This window comes from Leptodactylus fuscus, chromosome 3 (assembly GCF_031893055.1).
Source record: "Leptodactylus fuscus isolate aLepFus1 chromosome 3, aLepFus1.hap2, whole genome shotgun sequence".
Classification (NCBI taxonomy): Eukaryota; Metazoa; Chordata; class Amphibia; order Anura; family Leptodactylidae; genus Leptodactylus; species Leptodactylus fuscus.
In genome coordinates this window covers 127,508,986-127,528,539 of record NC_134267.1, presented here as the reverse complement: position 1 = coordinate 127,528,539, position 19,554 = coordinate 127,508,986, and the positions used below count along the sequence as shown (strand labels likewise).

The following is a 19,554-nucleotide window of genomic DNA, read 5'->3' as shown; positions in this document are numbered from 1 at the left end:
CTTGCTAATCTAGACCACTACCAAAATCACTTCTTGTATATGCTGTTGTAGGGACCCTTACTAACATAGTGAACTTACCTTATATGTACTTCATATCAAGCCTCAGCAAAAAAAAAAAACTCTGCTGGAAAAACCAAGGCAACTTTCTGCTTCCATTATACCTAAAGGGAAACCACCAGCATTTCCGTAGGTATAATTGACATGTTGTGATTTCCAAAACTGCAAAAGTGTGGATGGGATATTCTGCGTTTTTGCGATGTGGGGCCCCAGCCTTAATCCATGTGAGAATGAGCGGAGTTGCTGGTTCTGCCAGGGCAGCCATTTTCACCTGTTGTCACTGTACATCAGGACCCATCAGTCTTTAAGGGAAGTGACCACAGATATAACAGGTTGCTCTGGCATGCTGTGTATTGTGGCAAATTTACATATGGAATAAAGGTTGAATTTCTCAGAGACAAGACTGCACTATGACACAAAAATGTTCACTTTGTCACTAACCAGCACTATAACAGATATAAGAAGTGATTTCAATAACACAGAGGTCAAATATATTTGATGGGAGGCAATGTGATATGTTTCTCTGTTCTTAGTCTTAGACTATCCACCAATATTATCCTATGATGTCTGTGCTTTAAAATAGACAAGAGTCATAGTCACACCCCGACACAATATCCTTGTTTTTGTAACACTGCTCCATGCACTTCATTGGAAACTGCAAACAGCAGGTGCAAATGACAACACTTAGGAAATGTCTATCAGACTGCAGCACTTTAAACTTAAAGGGGTATTCTGGTTATAGGACATATATAGCCTGTTACTGTAAAGTGAAATGGTCTGCAACACTAAAGGGTAATTTCAGACAGAGTATTTTGGAGGCCGCCTCAGGTTCTGGACCAAAAGCCAGGGAGCCGCGACTGAAACCCGGTGTACTGCACCAGCATCCAGCCACGCACTCCGCTCCGGAGTAGGTCCAATTAATGGGCCTACTCCGGAGGAGGGTGTGTCTTCAGACCGAATCACGAGGCAAAACGGCCTGAAGAATGAACATCTCGGAAAAAAGACCTGAGCGGCTCCCATTGATTTCAATTGGAGCCGTCTTTTTGGTCAGGATTTTGAAGCGGATACGGCCTCAAAATCCTGACCAAAAATCTCCGAAAAGTGCTGATTGAAGTACTTTTCTCTCCACATGATTCATGTGGACACCATGTGGAAAACACACAGACCCCATTATAGTCTATGGGGTCCATGTGGTTTCTTAGCTCACTGCTTTTTAATGTGTTCGGTATTCCATTTGGGGGGATCCCCAAGTGGACTCCCTGAACGGAATACCGAGAGCAGATGTGAAGCAGGCCTTAAACAAAAATTGTTTGATATTCAGATTACCCAAAGTCACACCTAAATTATCTGTTTTAATTGGAAGCTATTGCATAGGAAACAATGAAGCTAAATAGCTATAAGGGACATTAAACCTGAAGTCACCTCGAAGCCATCGAGGCTTAGGCTACATGTACTGTGTAAGTATACAATAATGTAGTAGAAATAGATAGGTTTATGTAGACTGATCTATGGTGAAGTATATTATATTGCTGAGGAATAATGGGTTATAACTGCCCAATAGCTCAATCCTAATATGAGTGACGTGCTAATAATGTTGTAAAAGACACCAAGGTCTGTTTTGCCACATCTGCTTTCCTAATATCATCCGCACCTCTTATCACACACATCTCCGGATACTCTGGCTCATTTTACGTCTCCAGGAAGTTGTTACACACCTTGTTTTGATGCTGTAATGTTTTCTCTACTTGCACTGGGACCGCGCCTGTGCATTTACAATTGTTACCAGGCCAGCAGAAACAAGATGATGTGCATGATATGATGTGTAGTACTAGGACAGAGGGGCACATGACACTGTAGATTGTGCTCTACTACCTGGTTTCCATTAAAAACAAATGGGATTCTCATTAGTCAGCTTCTGGCAATGATATTGATGGTAACAGAATGATGGTAACATGGCAACTAAACCGTAATGACAAGGTCACTGCAAAACAAATGACTTGCTGGTTTTCTTTGCACTTTATTGTAATTACTGCGTTTTTATATTTATAGTTGGATTAAGGTTGTGCAGTACTTTGATGTGTGGGGCTAACACTTTAGCAAAGTCTCTAAGGGCTGTCAGCATCATCCATAGAAGCAAAACGTCCATTACCCAAAGAAACTTTCTGGCTTTTGTTTTATTCTTTCAGCAAAATGGCAAAATATAAATGGATGGTGGGAATGACATTATTTCACTCAGGCTAATGCAAATGGCGAGGATGTGTACACAGAACCTCTACAGTGGCAGACAAGGGTTGGTGTCACATAGCTGAGTTCAGGCCACGAAACTTGGTCCCTGTATTGGCTGGATTTACTGTCCTGAACACAGCTCAGCTGAACTGAAGAAAACATGCTATGTTCAGTTCAGTTGCGCTGCGTTCTGTAATTCCAGATAATACACAGTCCAAGTTTCCCGGCTTGAACCCGGTCATATGAAACCATAGCACAGAGCCATAGGAACCCTTTGTGACTCTAGCTGTGACACCATATTCCACTGCAGAACAATTGGAACGTGTATACATCTTTTTCTCCTGAATGCTTTATATGGAATACTGGCATCTGTCCGTGACTTCATCTGCGGGCTGGTGGTGGCGTTGAACCGCGTACAATTGCTGTATTGTTGGCGGAGAAGATCCGCAGTGCGCAATGGCGGCCCCCGCTTTGCCCTCATTGCTCTTCCCCCACCCCCTGCATTTACCGTGGCCCCCGGACCACCCTCCCTCCCTCCTCTGGGGCCCCCTCCTGTGACCCACCCTACATCCATGCCCCTGCTCTCCCGTGGAAACCCTACTGCCCTACCCTCCCTGCCCCGTGGGCCCGGGCACCCTCCTTGTACCCCCTAAACTCTGTCCTGCGCATCAGCCTCCTGTGCGCATCCCAGACCCCCAAGTAGCTTGCCCATTGGCCCACTGCCCCCAAATTACACAGTCCCTTGGCGCTGCCCAGGCCCCCTGCACACTTTGACTGTAGCCCCACGGTTGGCCCGCCGTAGCTGCACCCTACAGTCTGGCGGGGTACTTAACTAGCCGGCACAGCCGAGTCCCGTGGCGCTTCCCTGGCCCCCTGCACACCTTGGCTGCGGACATGCTTTTGGGCCACCGTACCTGCACTCTAGAGTCTGCCAGGGTACTTACCCTGCTGGCACAGCTGAGTGCCGTTTTCTACCCCACAGAGTTTAGCTGCATGTCTTTGTCGCTGCGTGAGCTGTGACGCTCACTCGCTGCTGCCAATGGCCTCGTTGTGCCCTGCAGAGCCAGGCGGCTTGGCTGCGGTGCGCCCGCGCTGCAAGCAGACGCCATGTTGGCCGGCTCGTATATCAGACCGCCCACAGACTGGCGTGGGCGTATTGGGCCGCACCACTTCTCCACCGGCCCGCCCCCAGCCTGCCGCACACCAATTGGACCCCTATTGACAGACCTGTGATGATGTCATCTCAGGTCCTGCAGCGGAGCAGGTGCTCCATTTCGCCTGTCACGGTTGGCCTTTCGGCGGAGTGCACGGCTTGCCAAGTAGCCTATGTTTCCTTCCTGACAAATATCTTGGTATGTGCAAAATCTGACCCCAATCCGTTCAGCCATTTGGCTGTGATTAAGGAGCAAACATCCAAACACACAAACATCCAAACATTCACAATATTAGTAGGATGTATTGAAAAGTTTTGAATAGGAGAAATAGAAATAGAAGTCATGCTACTACTTCACAACTCATGATGGTAAATGTGGTCGCCCCACAGCCAATAAACTGCTGTGACCGTGACCCAACCACTGGCAGAAATTCATACCTGGGGGGTTTCTGTACTACCACATTCACTATTTGCAATTGGCAGTATGACATTTGTGATCTTAAAAGAAACCACTGAGGTGGTTTTTCCACCATAAACTGTCCCCATCATGTGCAGGATGATGTAATTCACTTTCCATTGGTGCCTCTCATGTGCAAAAACCATATGCAAGTTATCTGAAGTAGTGACAGTGAGCAGGGAGCAGCTTCAGCCTAGTCACACTGTCCACTTACTGATAATGTCACCTGGGTGTGACTGACATGTCCCTCTTATTCCCTGACATCATGAGGGAGATGTCAATCACATCCAGGAGGAGGGATTACCAGGCGGACAGTGTGACAAGGCTAAGGCTGTTCACTGCCCATTGTGACATATGAGTGAGAAAGGAATGGAAAGGGAATTCATTGATCCTGCACATAATGGGTTTTATGATGGAAAAACCACTTGACGTGTTCCCTTTAATATTACACAGTCACCTGCCACTGTGTAGTTCTAGTCTTAACAAAAAATAGGCAGAACACAGATTAGAGAAGCCAAAAATCGTTATATCATAATAATACATAAACAGACTATATAGCAACCATAATAGTCTGCCATTAACAGTAGTCTATACATTGTAGACAAAATGCAGGGAAAAACCCTGCTCTCAGAGGTGTAGCAACTGGGGGTGTAGTCAGGGGCGTAACTACCATAGAGGCAGCGGAGGCAGCTGCCACAGGGCCCGGGCCATTAGGGGGCCCGGTGACAGCCGCTACCGCTGCGGTGCAGGGGCCACTATGGGACATAATACTGTGTGCAGAGGCCACTATGGGGGATAATACTGTGTGCAGAGGCCACTATGGGGGATAATACTGTGTGCAGGGGCCACTGAGGGACATAATACTGTGTGCAGGGCTTACTAAGGGACATAATAGAGTGCGGAGGAGGGGGTCGGTCGAGGTATTCGGCGTCGGTGTCGATTGGGGGGGGGGGGGCCGTGTCAAAAGTTCGCCACGGGGCCCCGCCATTCCTAGTTACGCCACTGGGTGCAGTGGTAGCAGTCACTACTGGTCCTGGAACCTAAGCGGCCCCTATGGTGCCTCTGCCACATAAAGTATACCACTATTCTAAATGCAATATGGTAGGTAGAGGCTACATTGCAGGTTTTGCATTTTGCCCAGAGGTTTCAAGACTCACCTCTGCCTGTTCTGTTGCTACCACCTGTCACAATATCAATATATTAGCAATAGTAATAAATGTTACCACAAAGGAAAGAAAGGTTCACAAAAACACAAAGGGTTATTCTGTTTCAGAAAATAAACTTTAGCTTTTGCATAGGCAACAATTTATAGAAGATTCCAATATATTTTCTGCTTCAATTGTTTGTAAACTCAGGGCTTTCAAGATCTCTGTTTGTAGCCTTAAAATATCAAACTGCTCCCTACTTGAAAGCTATAAGAAACTGATATGGAAATCATATTGGAAAACTGTATAACTTTACATTTCATACAAAGAGTAACATTTATTTGCAGTGATATAAAATATCCCTGTAATGCAGTATATGGCCTCTTACGTGTTCCCTTGTTCCCATCACACTCTATTACGAAGCTCTTTGAAGCGATCTGTAGGACTTTATAAACTCCTTTTTATTAGTTTATATTTTCTATTTATGAAACAAAGGACGAAAATGACTATGGCGTCTTATACCGAGAGCACTTCATAAAGGTTGCATACCTCCAACATCTGACAATCATTGCAGAAACATTAAGGGGTTTTTTCCAATAGGTTTTAAAGGAAGTAGACAACTGGTGTTTCCCTTTTTTTACAGAAATAAGAACATTCCCCCTGCTCATACTGGCTTTGTTTGGAGTGGTTTGGATGATATCACAAATATTACATGCTGCTGACAAGAAATAAAAGCCTTCCCCTAGAGCATTAAACATGACTTCATGGCTTCTAATTGCTAACAGAGACAGAAGACTCGCATCTTTTCATCTGCAGTATAAATCCCTTCTCCTCACCGCTCACAGAAGAATATACATATACATTACAAATTACATTAGTGCTCCATGATAAATTTCATATGCTTTCAAATGGATTGTGAAGCCCAAATTATAAAAATGTTATGGTACAATGGATATAATAGCTGTCCGTGTAAACAGAGGTCACACTGAGTCTACATACCATATGTTTCACAGGGTAAGCCAACCTATTTCTACAGTATGATGTGGTCTTTTCACTCGTGCATGTGACATCTGCTTTCCAGTATAGTTTATATACAGAACTATCTATATCAACCAACAATGTATTGAAAAATGGTTATCCAAGACTAAAATAAATTACCTAACCTTAGGATACATCAATAGTTTGAGATTGTGGGTTGTCCAACATATGACACCCCCTTACTCTACGCTGTGCAATGGTCAAGCCATTCTCCAATTGCTAAGTTCTTATTCGTGTGCAGCAGGGCCACTATGCAGTGTATGGAACCATCTGTGTCCAGTATGGTATACTGGACTGAATAACTGATAAGTGTGGGGCCAGCTGATCTGAAACTAATGGCCTATATCAAGGAAGGGTCATTCATTTTTACTCATAATAACCCCGTTTAAACTTTATGTGGCCCCAATAAGTGAAAGGCCAAGGTCCACAAAGTAGCTGAGAGACACTTATTTATTATGCTTACTTATATAGCGCCATCATATTCCACAGCACTTTACAGATATTGTCAGTCACTGTCCCATATAGGGCTCACAATCTACATTCCCTATCAGTATGTCTTTGGTGTGTGGGAGGAAACTGGAGTACCCGGAGAAAACCCACGCAAACACGGGGAGAACATACAAACTCCTTGCAGATGTTGCCCTTGGCAGGATTTGAACCTAGAACTCCAGCGCTGCAAGGCTGCAGTGCTAACCACTGGGCCACCGTGCTGCCCTACACTTACACTTCTTAGGGGCCAATCCAAATCCCAACTGACCAAAAGGGCCACTTACCATTTTTATTTATTTCTACATGCTAAATAACAAAGTTGTGTTATACAAATTGTGTAAGTTATACCATGATCTGCAACATTCTGGCATGGATGTAACTATAAGGGTAGCAGACGAAGGGGAACGGGGGTGCATCAAAAAAGGCGTCACAGACAGAGACTACTGTCACTTACACTGCTTTGTTTACTGTTTAAATGTGTATCAGGACAATTTACACTACTTTCTCTAGTTGTCAAAAGATCTTCTAGCAGTCAACTGTTAACATTCTTGGCTACCTCCATAAACACAAGAATGTAATTTAGTAAATGTAAATGATTTTCATGTTTGCTTTGGTTTATTTCTTGTTGTATCAGGTGCACAGCCTATTTATCAATAATAAGAAGATATACATATAAACTAAGTACTGTTCATCTATTGCTTCCTAACCCTGATAGTCCCTGACTAATGTTCCTCAGATACTGTTTAACATCACATCAGATATCAGGTATATGGATGACTATACTGGGATCTATATACAGTGATTATACAAAAATCAATAGTGATAATATAATATGTCTATTATTTTAGCTGGTGATGTCCCTATATTGTCCAAAATGTCTTACCATACTGGTCATATGGTTTAGGCCTCTCTGTCTGATTTGTTCATAATGTAGAAAAATGAAAAGATCTGCTGTAAAGATATTCTCCCGAGGACACATAAAGGGATTCCATTGTTTTTTAGTCATACAGTTAAGAACTATAGTCAAACCATAATCGATAAGCTAATGTGAACCCGATATTTATTGTGCAATGCCTATGTATATTTTAAATGGTTGTGCCTAGAATGGAGTAATGTGGTCCTATTTAGAACTACTACACTGAAAAGATTAGCGCGTTCAATGCCAGTCTTTATATCTCCTGCAATATTGGAGGACGCGTCTCATTTACGATGCGTCACATTTATTGAAATGTAAAACTACTAACTTAAAGTAAAACTATTTTAGTTGCTCATAGCAAAATAAAAGCTGCATTGTGATTGGTTGCTATGAACAACTAAAACGGTTTCATTTTAGACCATTTTAATAAACCTGCCCCAATGAGTCAAGAAAGAATTGACTTCATTGTTCACCAAATACACCCAAAATGAAAGACAACCATTTTCTAGACCAGTGTTTCCCAAACCTGTCCTCATGAGACCTACAGGCCGTGCTTTGGTGCCCATCCATAGAGAAAACCCACATGCTAGATTATAGAGCCAGTGACCTGAATTAGATTACCTGTGTAACATAGACAGTATACTGAGGACATTGCCCAGGGCTGGGTTTACAAATCCCTTTTTTATGTAAAGAACTGCATGCGTTTTTTAAATTGCAGAAATGGCCAGTAAATCAGATGGTTTTAATTTAATGGCCATTACCATAGATATAGATATACAAAACATGTAACATGAGCTAGGCATTACTGCAATTAAAAACTGCATGTAGTTCTTCAGCAAGAAGGTGTCATGTACACTGAGCCGTAAACAACAGATAGAGGGAACAGATCATGCACTACTACAGTTCCTCTTGTAAAATGAAAGGTTTCAATTATAATTCACATACCATATAGTATCTAATAAATCATTTATAGAATCACAATTAAACCAAAACCATTCACAGTACAATCACTTGAGAATAACATTTACCACACTTGTTATTATCCTACTAATGCAGTCATTTCCTGTTAACTTTCCATCCATTGTCCAAAAAAGAATGAAGAAATGGTCGGCCATGCACTTAGGTCCTTGGCAAATGTCTTAAGAGAGCACTAAACCTAGATATTAATGATAAAAGTAAACAGGAAATGCACGTGCCCTCTCTGTTTTGTCACTCACCAGGATTTTCTACATGTTCCTGAAGCTAACAGTTGTCCACAGAATGCAGGTGGTGACTTCTCTTTAATCCCAATTGACACTCACACAAGAGAAAATTCATCTAAACTCATCTGAAATTCTTTCTGTAAGGAGATCCTTTATATCTGCCTGTATATTTTGTGTACTGTATGTAACCCCCAAATGTAAAGCACCATGGAATTAATGGTGCTATATAAATAAACAATAATAATAACAAATCCAACTACCCTATGCATATGGGAGTCTCCAAACTCTCCCCTCATAAAAATAATTGGGTATGCTGGCTTATTCCCCTCTACTCATTGAAAACATATGCACACTTGGACAAACATGCATGTGTATGTTGGAGTAGGGAGAGAATAGCTATGGTTGAAGGGGTTATGCAGGGAACAATAAAGCTTGCCAGTAGATTCCATGCACTGGATAAGCTTTATTACTAATATACATCCAGGTCCCCCAGAGTCCTGATCATTATCTATGCAAATTACGGTGCGGTGCTGAAAGTCTGTGTTCCCTACCTACACTGCAGATGCTCTGCCTTTATGTGAAGTCACCAACTCAGCACTACTCCTGCTACAGGTCCACAGAGGAGAGTGGAGTTGGTTATGTGGCCGAGAGTTAGCACATCAGCAGTGGAGGCAGAGTAATCGGACTTATGTCCTTATTAGCTATATTCAGCAAAGGTAATGGGGAACTGGTTATAGATCCGTAATAATGATTAACCAGTGCACAGAATACACTAGTAAACTTTATTTTTCCCTGCATAACTGGTCTTTCATTTTCTGGTTTATTATTGCAGACTATACTGTGGCTGATGGTTTTTGTCTTAAAGACAGACATAGAAGGAGATTGAAAATGGCTGATCTCCTTGGAGACATACAGAAGAATTCTTAATACTGGATATAAGACATAAAGACTGAGAAATGTAGATAGCAGATAGCACAATGGAATTTTTTCTCTAGCCCTCACCATTCCCAAATAATCATATCTATTAGTTTCAGGCAATTAGTCTCTCTACTGTCAGGTGGGTGCTCCATGTCTGTTTGCTCCAACCCAGAATCCCCTGTCATTGAGAGTATGATTGTGCTGAAATTAATAGCGCTTCTTGCTCAGGAATTGTAGGGGCTGGAGAAAAAAAAATTAAACCCTGCCAGAATCAGTGGGGCAGCGCTAGAGATGAGCAAAGTGATTCATAACAAACTGGGTTTAACCCAAATTCTCTGAAGGTTTCGGGTTTGACATGTTTGCAAAACTTCAGAGGTTCATTCAGCAGCAATTTTCTTCATGTTGTACATGGGTGTAGCAACCAGGATAGCAGACAGAGATGCTGCTGTGGAATCCAAACATTAAGCAGTCTAAACATCTCCTCCATAATTTTACTGGAACATAATAATTCCTGCCTGTAACATCATTAGAATTATTATTATAATCATATGCCCAGATGTGATCATTTTGTGTGGGCACTATCCCTAGACTGTGACTTCACTATGTATATTATCTCTGTACTATGACATCACTGATTATTATCCCTGTACTGTAACACTTTGTGCATTTTCGAGTACTGTAACATCACTGTGTGCATTATCCCTGTACTGTGACATCACTTTGAGAATTATATATATATATATATATATATATATATATATATATATATATATATATATAAATAGTCACTATGTGTGTTATCCTTATGTGTGAAAACTTGTACACTTGTCAAGTTCTGGAGTGCTTAAGTTGGTCATCATAGAGTGGAGCCCTATTACAAGTTTTGCTACTAGCCTCCATGGTTCCTGGTTATGCCCCTGTTGATGTAATAAACTCTTTTGTGATCTATTATTTGTGATATAATGTACATGACAGTTTTTTCTACTGTCCAGAAGACCACAAATCTGTATTTTGAAAAAACATATCTGTATTGCATCTGTATTTTATTTGTAATTATCTATACACTTGTATGCGTGAGTCTGTACTACAAATACAGACAGGAATAGGACCTGTTCCATATTTTTCAGATGGTTTCTACAGCCCAGATACTAATCAATAAGAACTACAAATGTGTGTATGGGGTCATAGAAATCAATGCGTCCATATGCTATCCACAATTATGGATCTGTAATTACTGATAATATATAAGCTGACTATGGTTGTGTGCATAAGGCCTTACAAGCTCAACATTTACAAATTCCAAAGACTTACTAATAGGTAACTTACAGTGTGAGCCCTACTAGGGACAGTGACTGACAATGTCTACAAAGTGGTGCGGAATATGTTGGCACTATAAAAGAAAGAGAAATAAATAATAAATAATATCAATGTATCCAAAAAGTATAATTCATGAATATAGTTGTATAAGCACTTTGCTTGTCATATCTAAACCAGGAAAATACTGAGCGCTTCAACCCTACTAATATATCTTCACAATCATCCCAAAATGTTTTTTTTTTTTGTTTTTTTTTCCAAGTTGACCAACTCCCATTTCAGTACATGGAACCTCTTGGCAGATAATATCCGTTGAGATTACGCTAGGTTCACACCTGCGTTCAGGGTCTCCGTTCTGTGGTTTCCGTCTTCTGCATGCCAGAAGTCCAACTCTGTGTCCAGATTATAAAACCCGGTTTCGCGGTGGAGAGCATAAAACGCTCACCGCCGCTCACGGCCGGACAGCTTTCTCACCCATTCAAACGAATGGGTGAGAGACTCCTGCAGGTTTCCGTGGCCTGCTCTGTTTTATGCAGGAAACGGAAACCTGCAGTACGGAGGGCAGAACGCAGATGTGAACGAGCCCATAGATGTGATTTGCAGATGAGGCTTTCCTTGCTGGAACCCTACCCTGTATGTTTGGGATAGATGAACCAGGTAGGCATACTTTCCCTGCTGCATCTACACCATCCATTTGCCCAATAACTATTCTGTGGTCATCCACCAAAACCAATAAGGACACTCCAAGCATCTAAACATATATAGTGCTGTATGTCGCCTGAAGACCATGTTACAAACATCATGCTGAAGGTCCCTATAAAAGGACTGCAATGACATTTTTTCACTGTTATCAGGTGCTGGTATGGTAGTCCTAGTCACATAGGGAAGTTGTATAGCAAAGAAATGGACATGACTATAATTTATGCAAACCAGAGTTTATAAAGTATATAAAAATAAGGAAAAAATAAATCAATAAGCTTTACCAACTCTATGGTTATAACGTTAACTCAAATAGGGTATCTGAAATCAAACATGTATAAACTATATTAAGAACATGGTAAACAAAAAGAATGAGAAAAATACTAGTTATGGTCTTAGCAGTTATCTAAGTAAGACATAAATCACTGAGATAGCCAAACCAAGCAAAGAGATACAGGCAATAAGCCAACACTTGATACAATCAGTAACAGTGAGCTGTACATCAGTGCTGAAATAGTTAAACACGACTGTCCAATATCATCAATAAATGTAGAAAACTATCAATTATTTTAACTATCCTTTTTATTCATATTTACGTCATTGTCACTGTGCTGGCTGAAAAGTACTTGCACTATCAAAATCAAGCTTCTTACAAGCTTCTTGCAGAAATATCCATCAAAAAAGTGACATGTTAAACTCTAAGGATATTTCATTGTCAGGAAATCCTTATTCATTGCAATTGTACGGTCATGGACAGAGCACAAGGAACTCTAGATCTTACACACACTAATCCTTCCATCCTAGAGATGTTTGCAAGCAACACAAATATCCATAGAAGCCTCAGGGGCTTGCCATGCGCGATGTAGCAGTGCTGTAGAGATAAGCCTACTTACCAGGGTGTGAGCCCTCATTCACCCTCTGTGAACCTTCATCTAACTTTCCTGGATGTGCTTTCTCTTTCTGCACACTTCTGCTGACTTGTGTAGTCACTCCCACTATTATCCAGACTTCCTCCCATGTGCTAGGTATTTGGTCACTGTTCTCTGTACTTGGGTGATATATGAAGAGCTCTACATAGGGAATATGCTCAAGATGATGTTGTGGTTGTAAATCATTCCTATTGTGGATTCCTCTGACTGCTCCAGACTTCAGCTATGTAAATACTCTAAGCATGAAGCTATTGCTTTTCTCTGTTACATACTGTACTTCTGGAAATACAGTGTGACTCACATAGCCAGGAGCATATAGCATGTTAAAGGGATTTACATCCTTTAAGTCTCCAAATTACTATAAAAAAGAAACATTCATGTAATCCCTTGTAGATACAGTGCTTTTCCCACTCTGCCTGTAACACCGTCCTGTCATTACATTACCAATGTAAACAGAGGCAGTCTGAAACCTAAGCAGTGGCGATGTCAGAACATAAAACTTAAAAGGTAAGTACAATATTCTTTATAACTTATTACTTTATTTGGAGCCTGCCAGAGGTTGTTGTATGAGGGTTGAAAACCTCAGCTCTCCTGGCATGTCTATTGTAGTAAATACTCATATTCCTCATGAAATAATCTTGAAGCATATTTTTTATTATTACACCTTGCACCATTCCTCTGTTACTCCCTCTACAAATGTATGGATAAACTAAAAACTGGGTGTTACTAGTTTAGGGCGTTGTCAGTGCCAGACTACGTATGTACACAACCCTTTGACTAGGGGAATGGTAACATCCACTTGTCAATTTTTTAAGAACTATTCAATAAGAATAACCTCTTATCATATATTTATTTAATGTAGATTGTGAGCTCCATATAGGGCTCACAATGTACATTTCTTCCTTATCAGTATGTCTTTGGAGTATGGGAGGAAATCCATGCAAACACAGGGAGAACATACAAACTCCTTGCAGATGTTGTCCTTGGCAGGGCTCAAACCCAGGACTACAGCGCTACAAGGCTGCAGTGCTAACCACGGAGCCACCATGTTGCCCCTCTTTTTTCATATATTTATGTCTATAGATATATAAACATACATATGAAGAGATTTTCCTATTGCCTTGCACCCTTCTATTACTGTAGGTAAGGCTATGGTCACACCAGGGTTGGGTGACGTTTGGGGACATTCCACTTAATATATGCAAGCAGTACTTTTCTCTCCCCCAATTTCAGGTGAAAACCCAGCGGACCCATAGTAATCTATGGGGTCCGCGGGTTTCCACAGATAACCGCCTTTTAATTGGATAGGGTCTCCAATGCTAGTGTGAATATAGTGTAACATGGTTCCATGTATAAAGAGTCTGACTCCTAAGGCTATAGTGCAATAGACTATATTGTAAGTCAGAGCAGTTTATGAGCTTGGTTATACTAGTCATATTAATATACACATATAGGACTCCCTGTTGTATGTACAAAAGAAAAGTTGTGATGTGAAGAATGACTTTTTGTTTTACAGAATCTTCCATTATACATATTAAAGAGTCCTGACCTCCATGATGCTGAATAATGATCGGCTCATTGGGTGCAGTGTAATAGGTTACCAGTTAACTACTATACAATAATATAGTGACTTCATTACCCTATACTGACCTCATTATTCACACAATCCTGCCTTTGTCCGGGATTATGCAAAGATATGTGTCACATGTATGCTTTCTTCAATACTTTCAGATTCAGCTGTGTGAAGAATACTTCTTGTGGGTTTTAGACTTATCTTATAAGTATTCAGCTTATAAGATAAGAGTCAGAGATATCCATTCAGAAGTAAAATGTAATTCATTTATTTATCTGTAATTCTATTATATGCATACACACATTACCAGCACTGTTTTCTTCAGAAGTGGGTGCACCCTTCCACACTTTTTTATGAAGATTGTGCGACTTACAATCTTCTATTTTTCTCCTTTTCACACGGAGGAAAAGGTTGCGGAAACCTTTTCCACCTTGTGAACATTCCACGCAGCTAGTTGCGACGGGACACTGATGCAGCATCGGCATTCTGTCGTGGCATACAGGTTCTGATTAGGCCCGAATGAATGGGCCTAAACAGAAGCATGTCTCGAACTGCAGATGCCGCGGATGATTCAGCTGCGGAATCCATGGCAAAATAGGTCATCTTGCTTCTTTTTTCCACTACTAGCTAGCGGAAAAAAAGTGAGCGGCTCCATTGAAGTCAATGGGAGTCATTTTTGCAGGCGGATTTTGAGGCAGATTTCATGTCATAATCTACCTGCATAAGACTCACTGTGAACATACCCTAACAGGTCAAACTTCCAAATAACATTGGAGGTAAAGCATGCAGCTCATGCACCTCAATGAAGGCTCTATTAAGGCTATGTACTAGAGTTGAGCGAGTACTGTTCGCATCAGCGATCCGAACAGCACGCATTGACATGAATGGATGCACCTGGTGCTTCCGGTTTGACAGCAGCCGGCCGCTTAACCCGCCGCGTGCCGGCTGCGTGCATTGATTTCAATGCGTGCGTGCTCTTCGGATCGGCTGATCCGAACAGTACTCGCTCAACTCTACTATGTACCAAACAAAGCCGTTCTTTGGTTGCGTGAGCTAAGAGGAGTTGGTTGGTTTTATCAGTGGATTCATCTCCTGCCCCAAATGTTTTAATGACACGTTAATAAAGTCTTTATATTGAAATTTGATATCAAAGCATACATTGTCCCATTGAAATGCAGTAATATTATCTTCAGGATCCGTATGATACAGATTCCAAATATACTTGTGTGCATGAGGCCTTAGTGTGGTATTGAACTGAGATAGTCATATAGCAAATGGGTAACGGGTGGATCTATGGCAACATTTCAGTGTCTTGACAAATGTCATTGAGACTATTAACAGATGATACTGTGTATTGACATGGTAGATTCTTTGAATTCCTAACCCAAGCGAAACACAGATAGGTTTAATGTATTTTATTAGCTGTTGCACGTATAATATGGTCAGTGCTATGATGTGCATGTCAGCTGCAGCAGATTATCCTGGCAGTCACATAACCCCAATCACATTTTCTTCAGGTTAGATTACACCTCAGTGATCTGGGGAAAGGAAATGCCTTCAGTATGGGCTAATATTAAACTCTCAGGCCACAACAGACAACACATGGAATTTGATGGATGGGAAGGCCTTTTTATATTTAGAATTCACCGCTTCTGCACTTATTTTGACCTTTTGAAATTGACAAGTATTCATTTTACTCAAAATAATAGTCAGAAATCCTAAATTGTTCTCTAGAATTTCTGTTATGGAGTCTCAGTGGCAGTGTCCGCCTGAAAAAGGTGAGAGAAAAAAAGTCCCACTAGTGTGAACCTAGCGTTTCTTCATGATGCCACCATTATTTATTCTATATAATGTACTGGGAAGCAGGGAAAAAATTCAGAATGGGGTGGATTTGAAGAAAAAATGCATTTCTGCGACTTTCTTACGGGCTTTGGTTTTACGGCGTTCACTGTGCAACCAAAATGACATGTCCCCTGTATTCTGTTTCCTTACGATTCTGGGGATACCAAATTTATATGGTTTTATTTACATTTTGACCCCTTAAAAAAAATCCAAAACTGTGTTTAAATTTTTTATTTGAAAAGTCGCCATATTCCGACAGGCGTAACTTTTTTATACGTGTGTGTACGGGGATGTATAGGGCGTCTTTTTTTGCAGGACTGGGTGTACTTTGTAGTTCTACCATTTTCAGGAAATGTTATTGCTTTGATCACTTTTTATTCAAATTTTTATCAGAATCAAAACAGTGAAAAAACAGCGGTTTGGCACTTTTGACCATTTTTCCCACTACAGCGTTTACCGAACAGGAAAAATATTTGTATAGCTTTGTAGAGCGGGCGATTTTGGACGTGGGGATACCTAATATGTATGTGTTTCACAGTTTTTAAGTACTTTTATATGTGTTCTAGGGAAAAGGGGGTGATTTGAATTGTTAATCCTTTTTAATTTTTTTTAATATTTTTTTTTACTTTTTAAAAAAAATTTTTTTGCATTTATTAGACCGCTTAGGGGTATTGACATGGGTGGGGGGTGTCGCGGATTGTCAGAGCGGTGGGGGTCGGCAAACATGGCTGCTCCGGAGCGTTAAAGAGAGCCTCCTGGAGTATCGTTAAGGTGAGGGGAAAAGTGGTAAAGTATATGTATATGTGATTGTGTGGGGTTAGGGGCGAGGCTGTAGAGGGCAATATGAATTTTGTGGCTTGCTATGGTCCAAAGTGTGTGAGATTGCAGAGATGGTGGTGTGAGTTTGGGTTTTGTGGGGGTCCTGGCACAAACGTATGTGCGCTATTGTGATGAAAAGTAGCCTATTGTTTAATCGGGTGTATTAACTATGTTTGTGGAAAATTTCAGCCGAATCGGTCGAGCGGTTTGTCCGTGATTGAGGAACAAACATCCGAACATGCAAACATCCAAACACACAAACCCACAAACTCACAAACTTTCACATTTATAATATTAATAGGATTTCTGGTGCAATGTTCCTTTGCAAATGCTTTTCTTGAAAAACATGCACTTTTAACCTCAAAGATGGAGAAGTAATGACCCTCATATTCAAGGACAACAAACAAAGCCTTACTTAACAACTGTGCTCGGGACAACTTCCTCTGAGGTATAATATATTGTCTGGTACATTCAAGCCGATTTATTATATGTTTCACATAAGTAGAATTAACGGATGTTGTTTTACTTTATATAAACAGCAGGATAATTTTATGGTATGCACCATAACAAACAAAGATAGACAATGACAACTTTATAGTTTATATTTACAATGCTACATGCTTGCCAAGCAAATACCAAATATTATCTCTGTACCGACATATGTTTTATAATATGTCCAAGGTGTGCTCTGGTTGTTCCGGAAATGCACAAGGTCGATTTCATATTTTGGCTGTGCTATACTGTATGTTGGTTACATTAGGAGAAAGATAGGCTGGATGTGCTAACAAAGTTCATGGTTTGAGGAGAGATAATATACAGCAAGGACCCATCCTAAGTATTAAGTTTAGTCATGTTAGCTAAGCCCATTGTTGATATCCATAAAATCATTCACACAGACATACAAGCTACATAGACAAACACATCAGCAGAAAGCGTTAAAGGGGTGGTCCCATGAAAAACATCCTATCTATACTGCTAGTTTATGTGGATTTAAGACTTTTCCTAAATACATTGCTTTATCAAATCTGCTTTGTTTAGCCGCTATCTTAATTTATTAACTTCATTGTTGACACTGCGTTTCTATGGCCACTGGGTTTATCTGCTCATTTCCCAAGTGACTAGCTGGCTGCTCTCAGGGGGAGAGGGAGGGGCTGACAAGCAATGGAGCTCCTCAGATAGGGGAGGGGAGAGGTGAGAGCTCCGAGATTACTGTGCTGTCTTATCTTCAACTTTTCCACTTATCAGCCGGTTTAATTGAATTTGGCTGATAAGGGCTGAGATAAGGAGTCCTTTACCTCTGTATGTAATGCAAGCTGACTCAAATCCAGCTCTACTACATCAGTTTCCACATCAGCTTCATACTGTGGTAATGTATAGCAGATAGTAGAGCAAGTGAAACCCTGCCCACCAATGTGCCGAGAAATCCAGGAAATGAGAGCACAGAGCCTTCAGGCTACAGAACAAGAGTTATGGGAATACCCCTTTAACAAGACAGTACATATAGCACAAGGTGTGCCACATACATTAACAGTTATTCTTTTGGCCAACAAATAAACCACAATGTTCTCTCATGACAGAGACATTATAGTGAATGTCTATTACTAAGATTACTTTTTCCACAGACATACTGTACAATAGCAAAATCTATAAACCAAGACTCCCCTATAAAATTAGGGGGAGGTCACACTACTGTTACTAATGTCAATTGCTGTCTTCCATCATAGGATGACAGCAATGGACATTAAATTGTCACTGAAAATGGTCACAAACTGATTCTGTGTCTGTTCCCATTGATGGAAGACAGCAATGAACATTAGTAACGGTAGTGTGAACTCCCTCTAAGAATGGCATGGTACAATGTGTATGTTATATCGGTACAGGAAGAAAAGCAGTTGCTAGATATCTCTGGCACCACTTGTGTTAGAAGAATTTACAAGACTGGACAAGCTGTTTTTTGTCAGCTTTAGTCTGAAATGTTATCAAATCTTATGTCACCTTTTCTTACGAGAAATGTTCTCATATCTGCTGTTTCTGGCATGTAAAAATCATATTTTTTGTGAATTCAGTAATCTGTGAATTTTTGATGATGCGCTTTCTCAAAAGAAATGCTCTGATTCTCTCCGACATTGTTATGCCTTGAAACAAAGAAGATGAGGTGAACCACAAAGTTTACATAAACCAAATCTGTATGGCTAAACCTGTATTTTACAATTTTTCTCTTAAAACTCCCCAGGCATTTCTGTTTCAGTATATGCTTTCAATTGTGGAACATTGATGTATTGCACTACTCCTGTGTTATGTCTCCTTGAAATGAGACAGTATCAGACTGTATATGGTCACATTACACTAACTAAATGGTAACATCTAAGTGTCAACGTCATACATATACATGGAAGCTTTAAACCCTTTTATATACAGTAGAGACCAAAAGTTTGGACACACCTTCTCATTCAAAGAGTTTTCTGAATTTTCATGACTATGAAAATTGTAGATTCACACTGAAGGCATCAAAACTATGAATTAACACATGTGGAATTATGTACTTAACAAAAAAGTGTGAAACAACTAAAAATATGTCTTATATTGTAGGTTCTTCAAAGTAGCCACCTTTTGCTTTGATTACTGCTTTGCACACTCTTGGCATTCTCTTGATGATCTTCAAGAGGTAGTCACCGGAAATGGTTTTCACTTCACAGGCTTGCCCTGTCAGGTTTAATAAGTGGGATTTCTTTCCTTATAAGTGGGGTTGTGACCATCAGTTGATTCGTTGAATGAGA

General features: G+C 40.6%; 1 protein-coding gene across 3 annotated transcripts in view; it reads right to left on the bottom strand.

Moving 5' to 3' along the window:
• The window catches only part of FILIP1 (filamin A interacting protein 1), a 122,812-nt gene that overhangs the window by 66,898 nt on the left and 36,360 nt on the right, over positions 1–19,554 (bottom strand). The window contains exon 1 of one of the 3 annotated variants that reach the window (XM_075268345.1): positions 12,508–12,601. The exons of 1 other annotated variant lie outside the window; for it this stretch is intronic. In XM_075268345.1, the coding sequence (XP_075124446.1) occupies positions 12,508–12,525 (18 nt within the window). In that variant the 5' untranslated portion in view covers positions 12,526–12,601. Of the gene's footprint in view, positions 1–12,507; positions 12,602–19,554 lie in introns of those variants that run through there. One more of the 3 variants, XM_075268347.1, reaches the window with a different exon arrangement.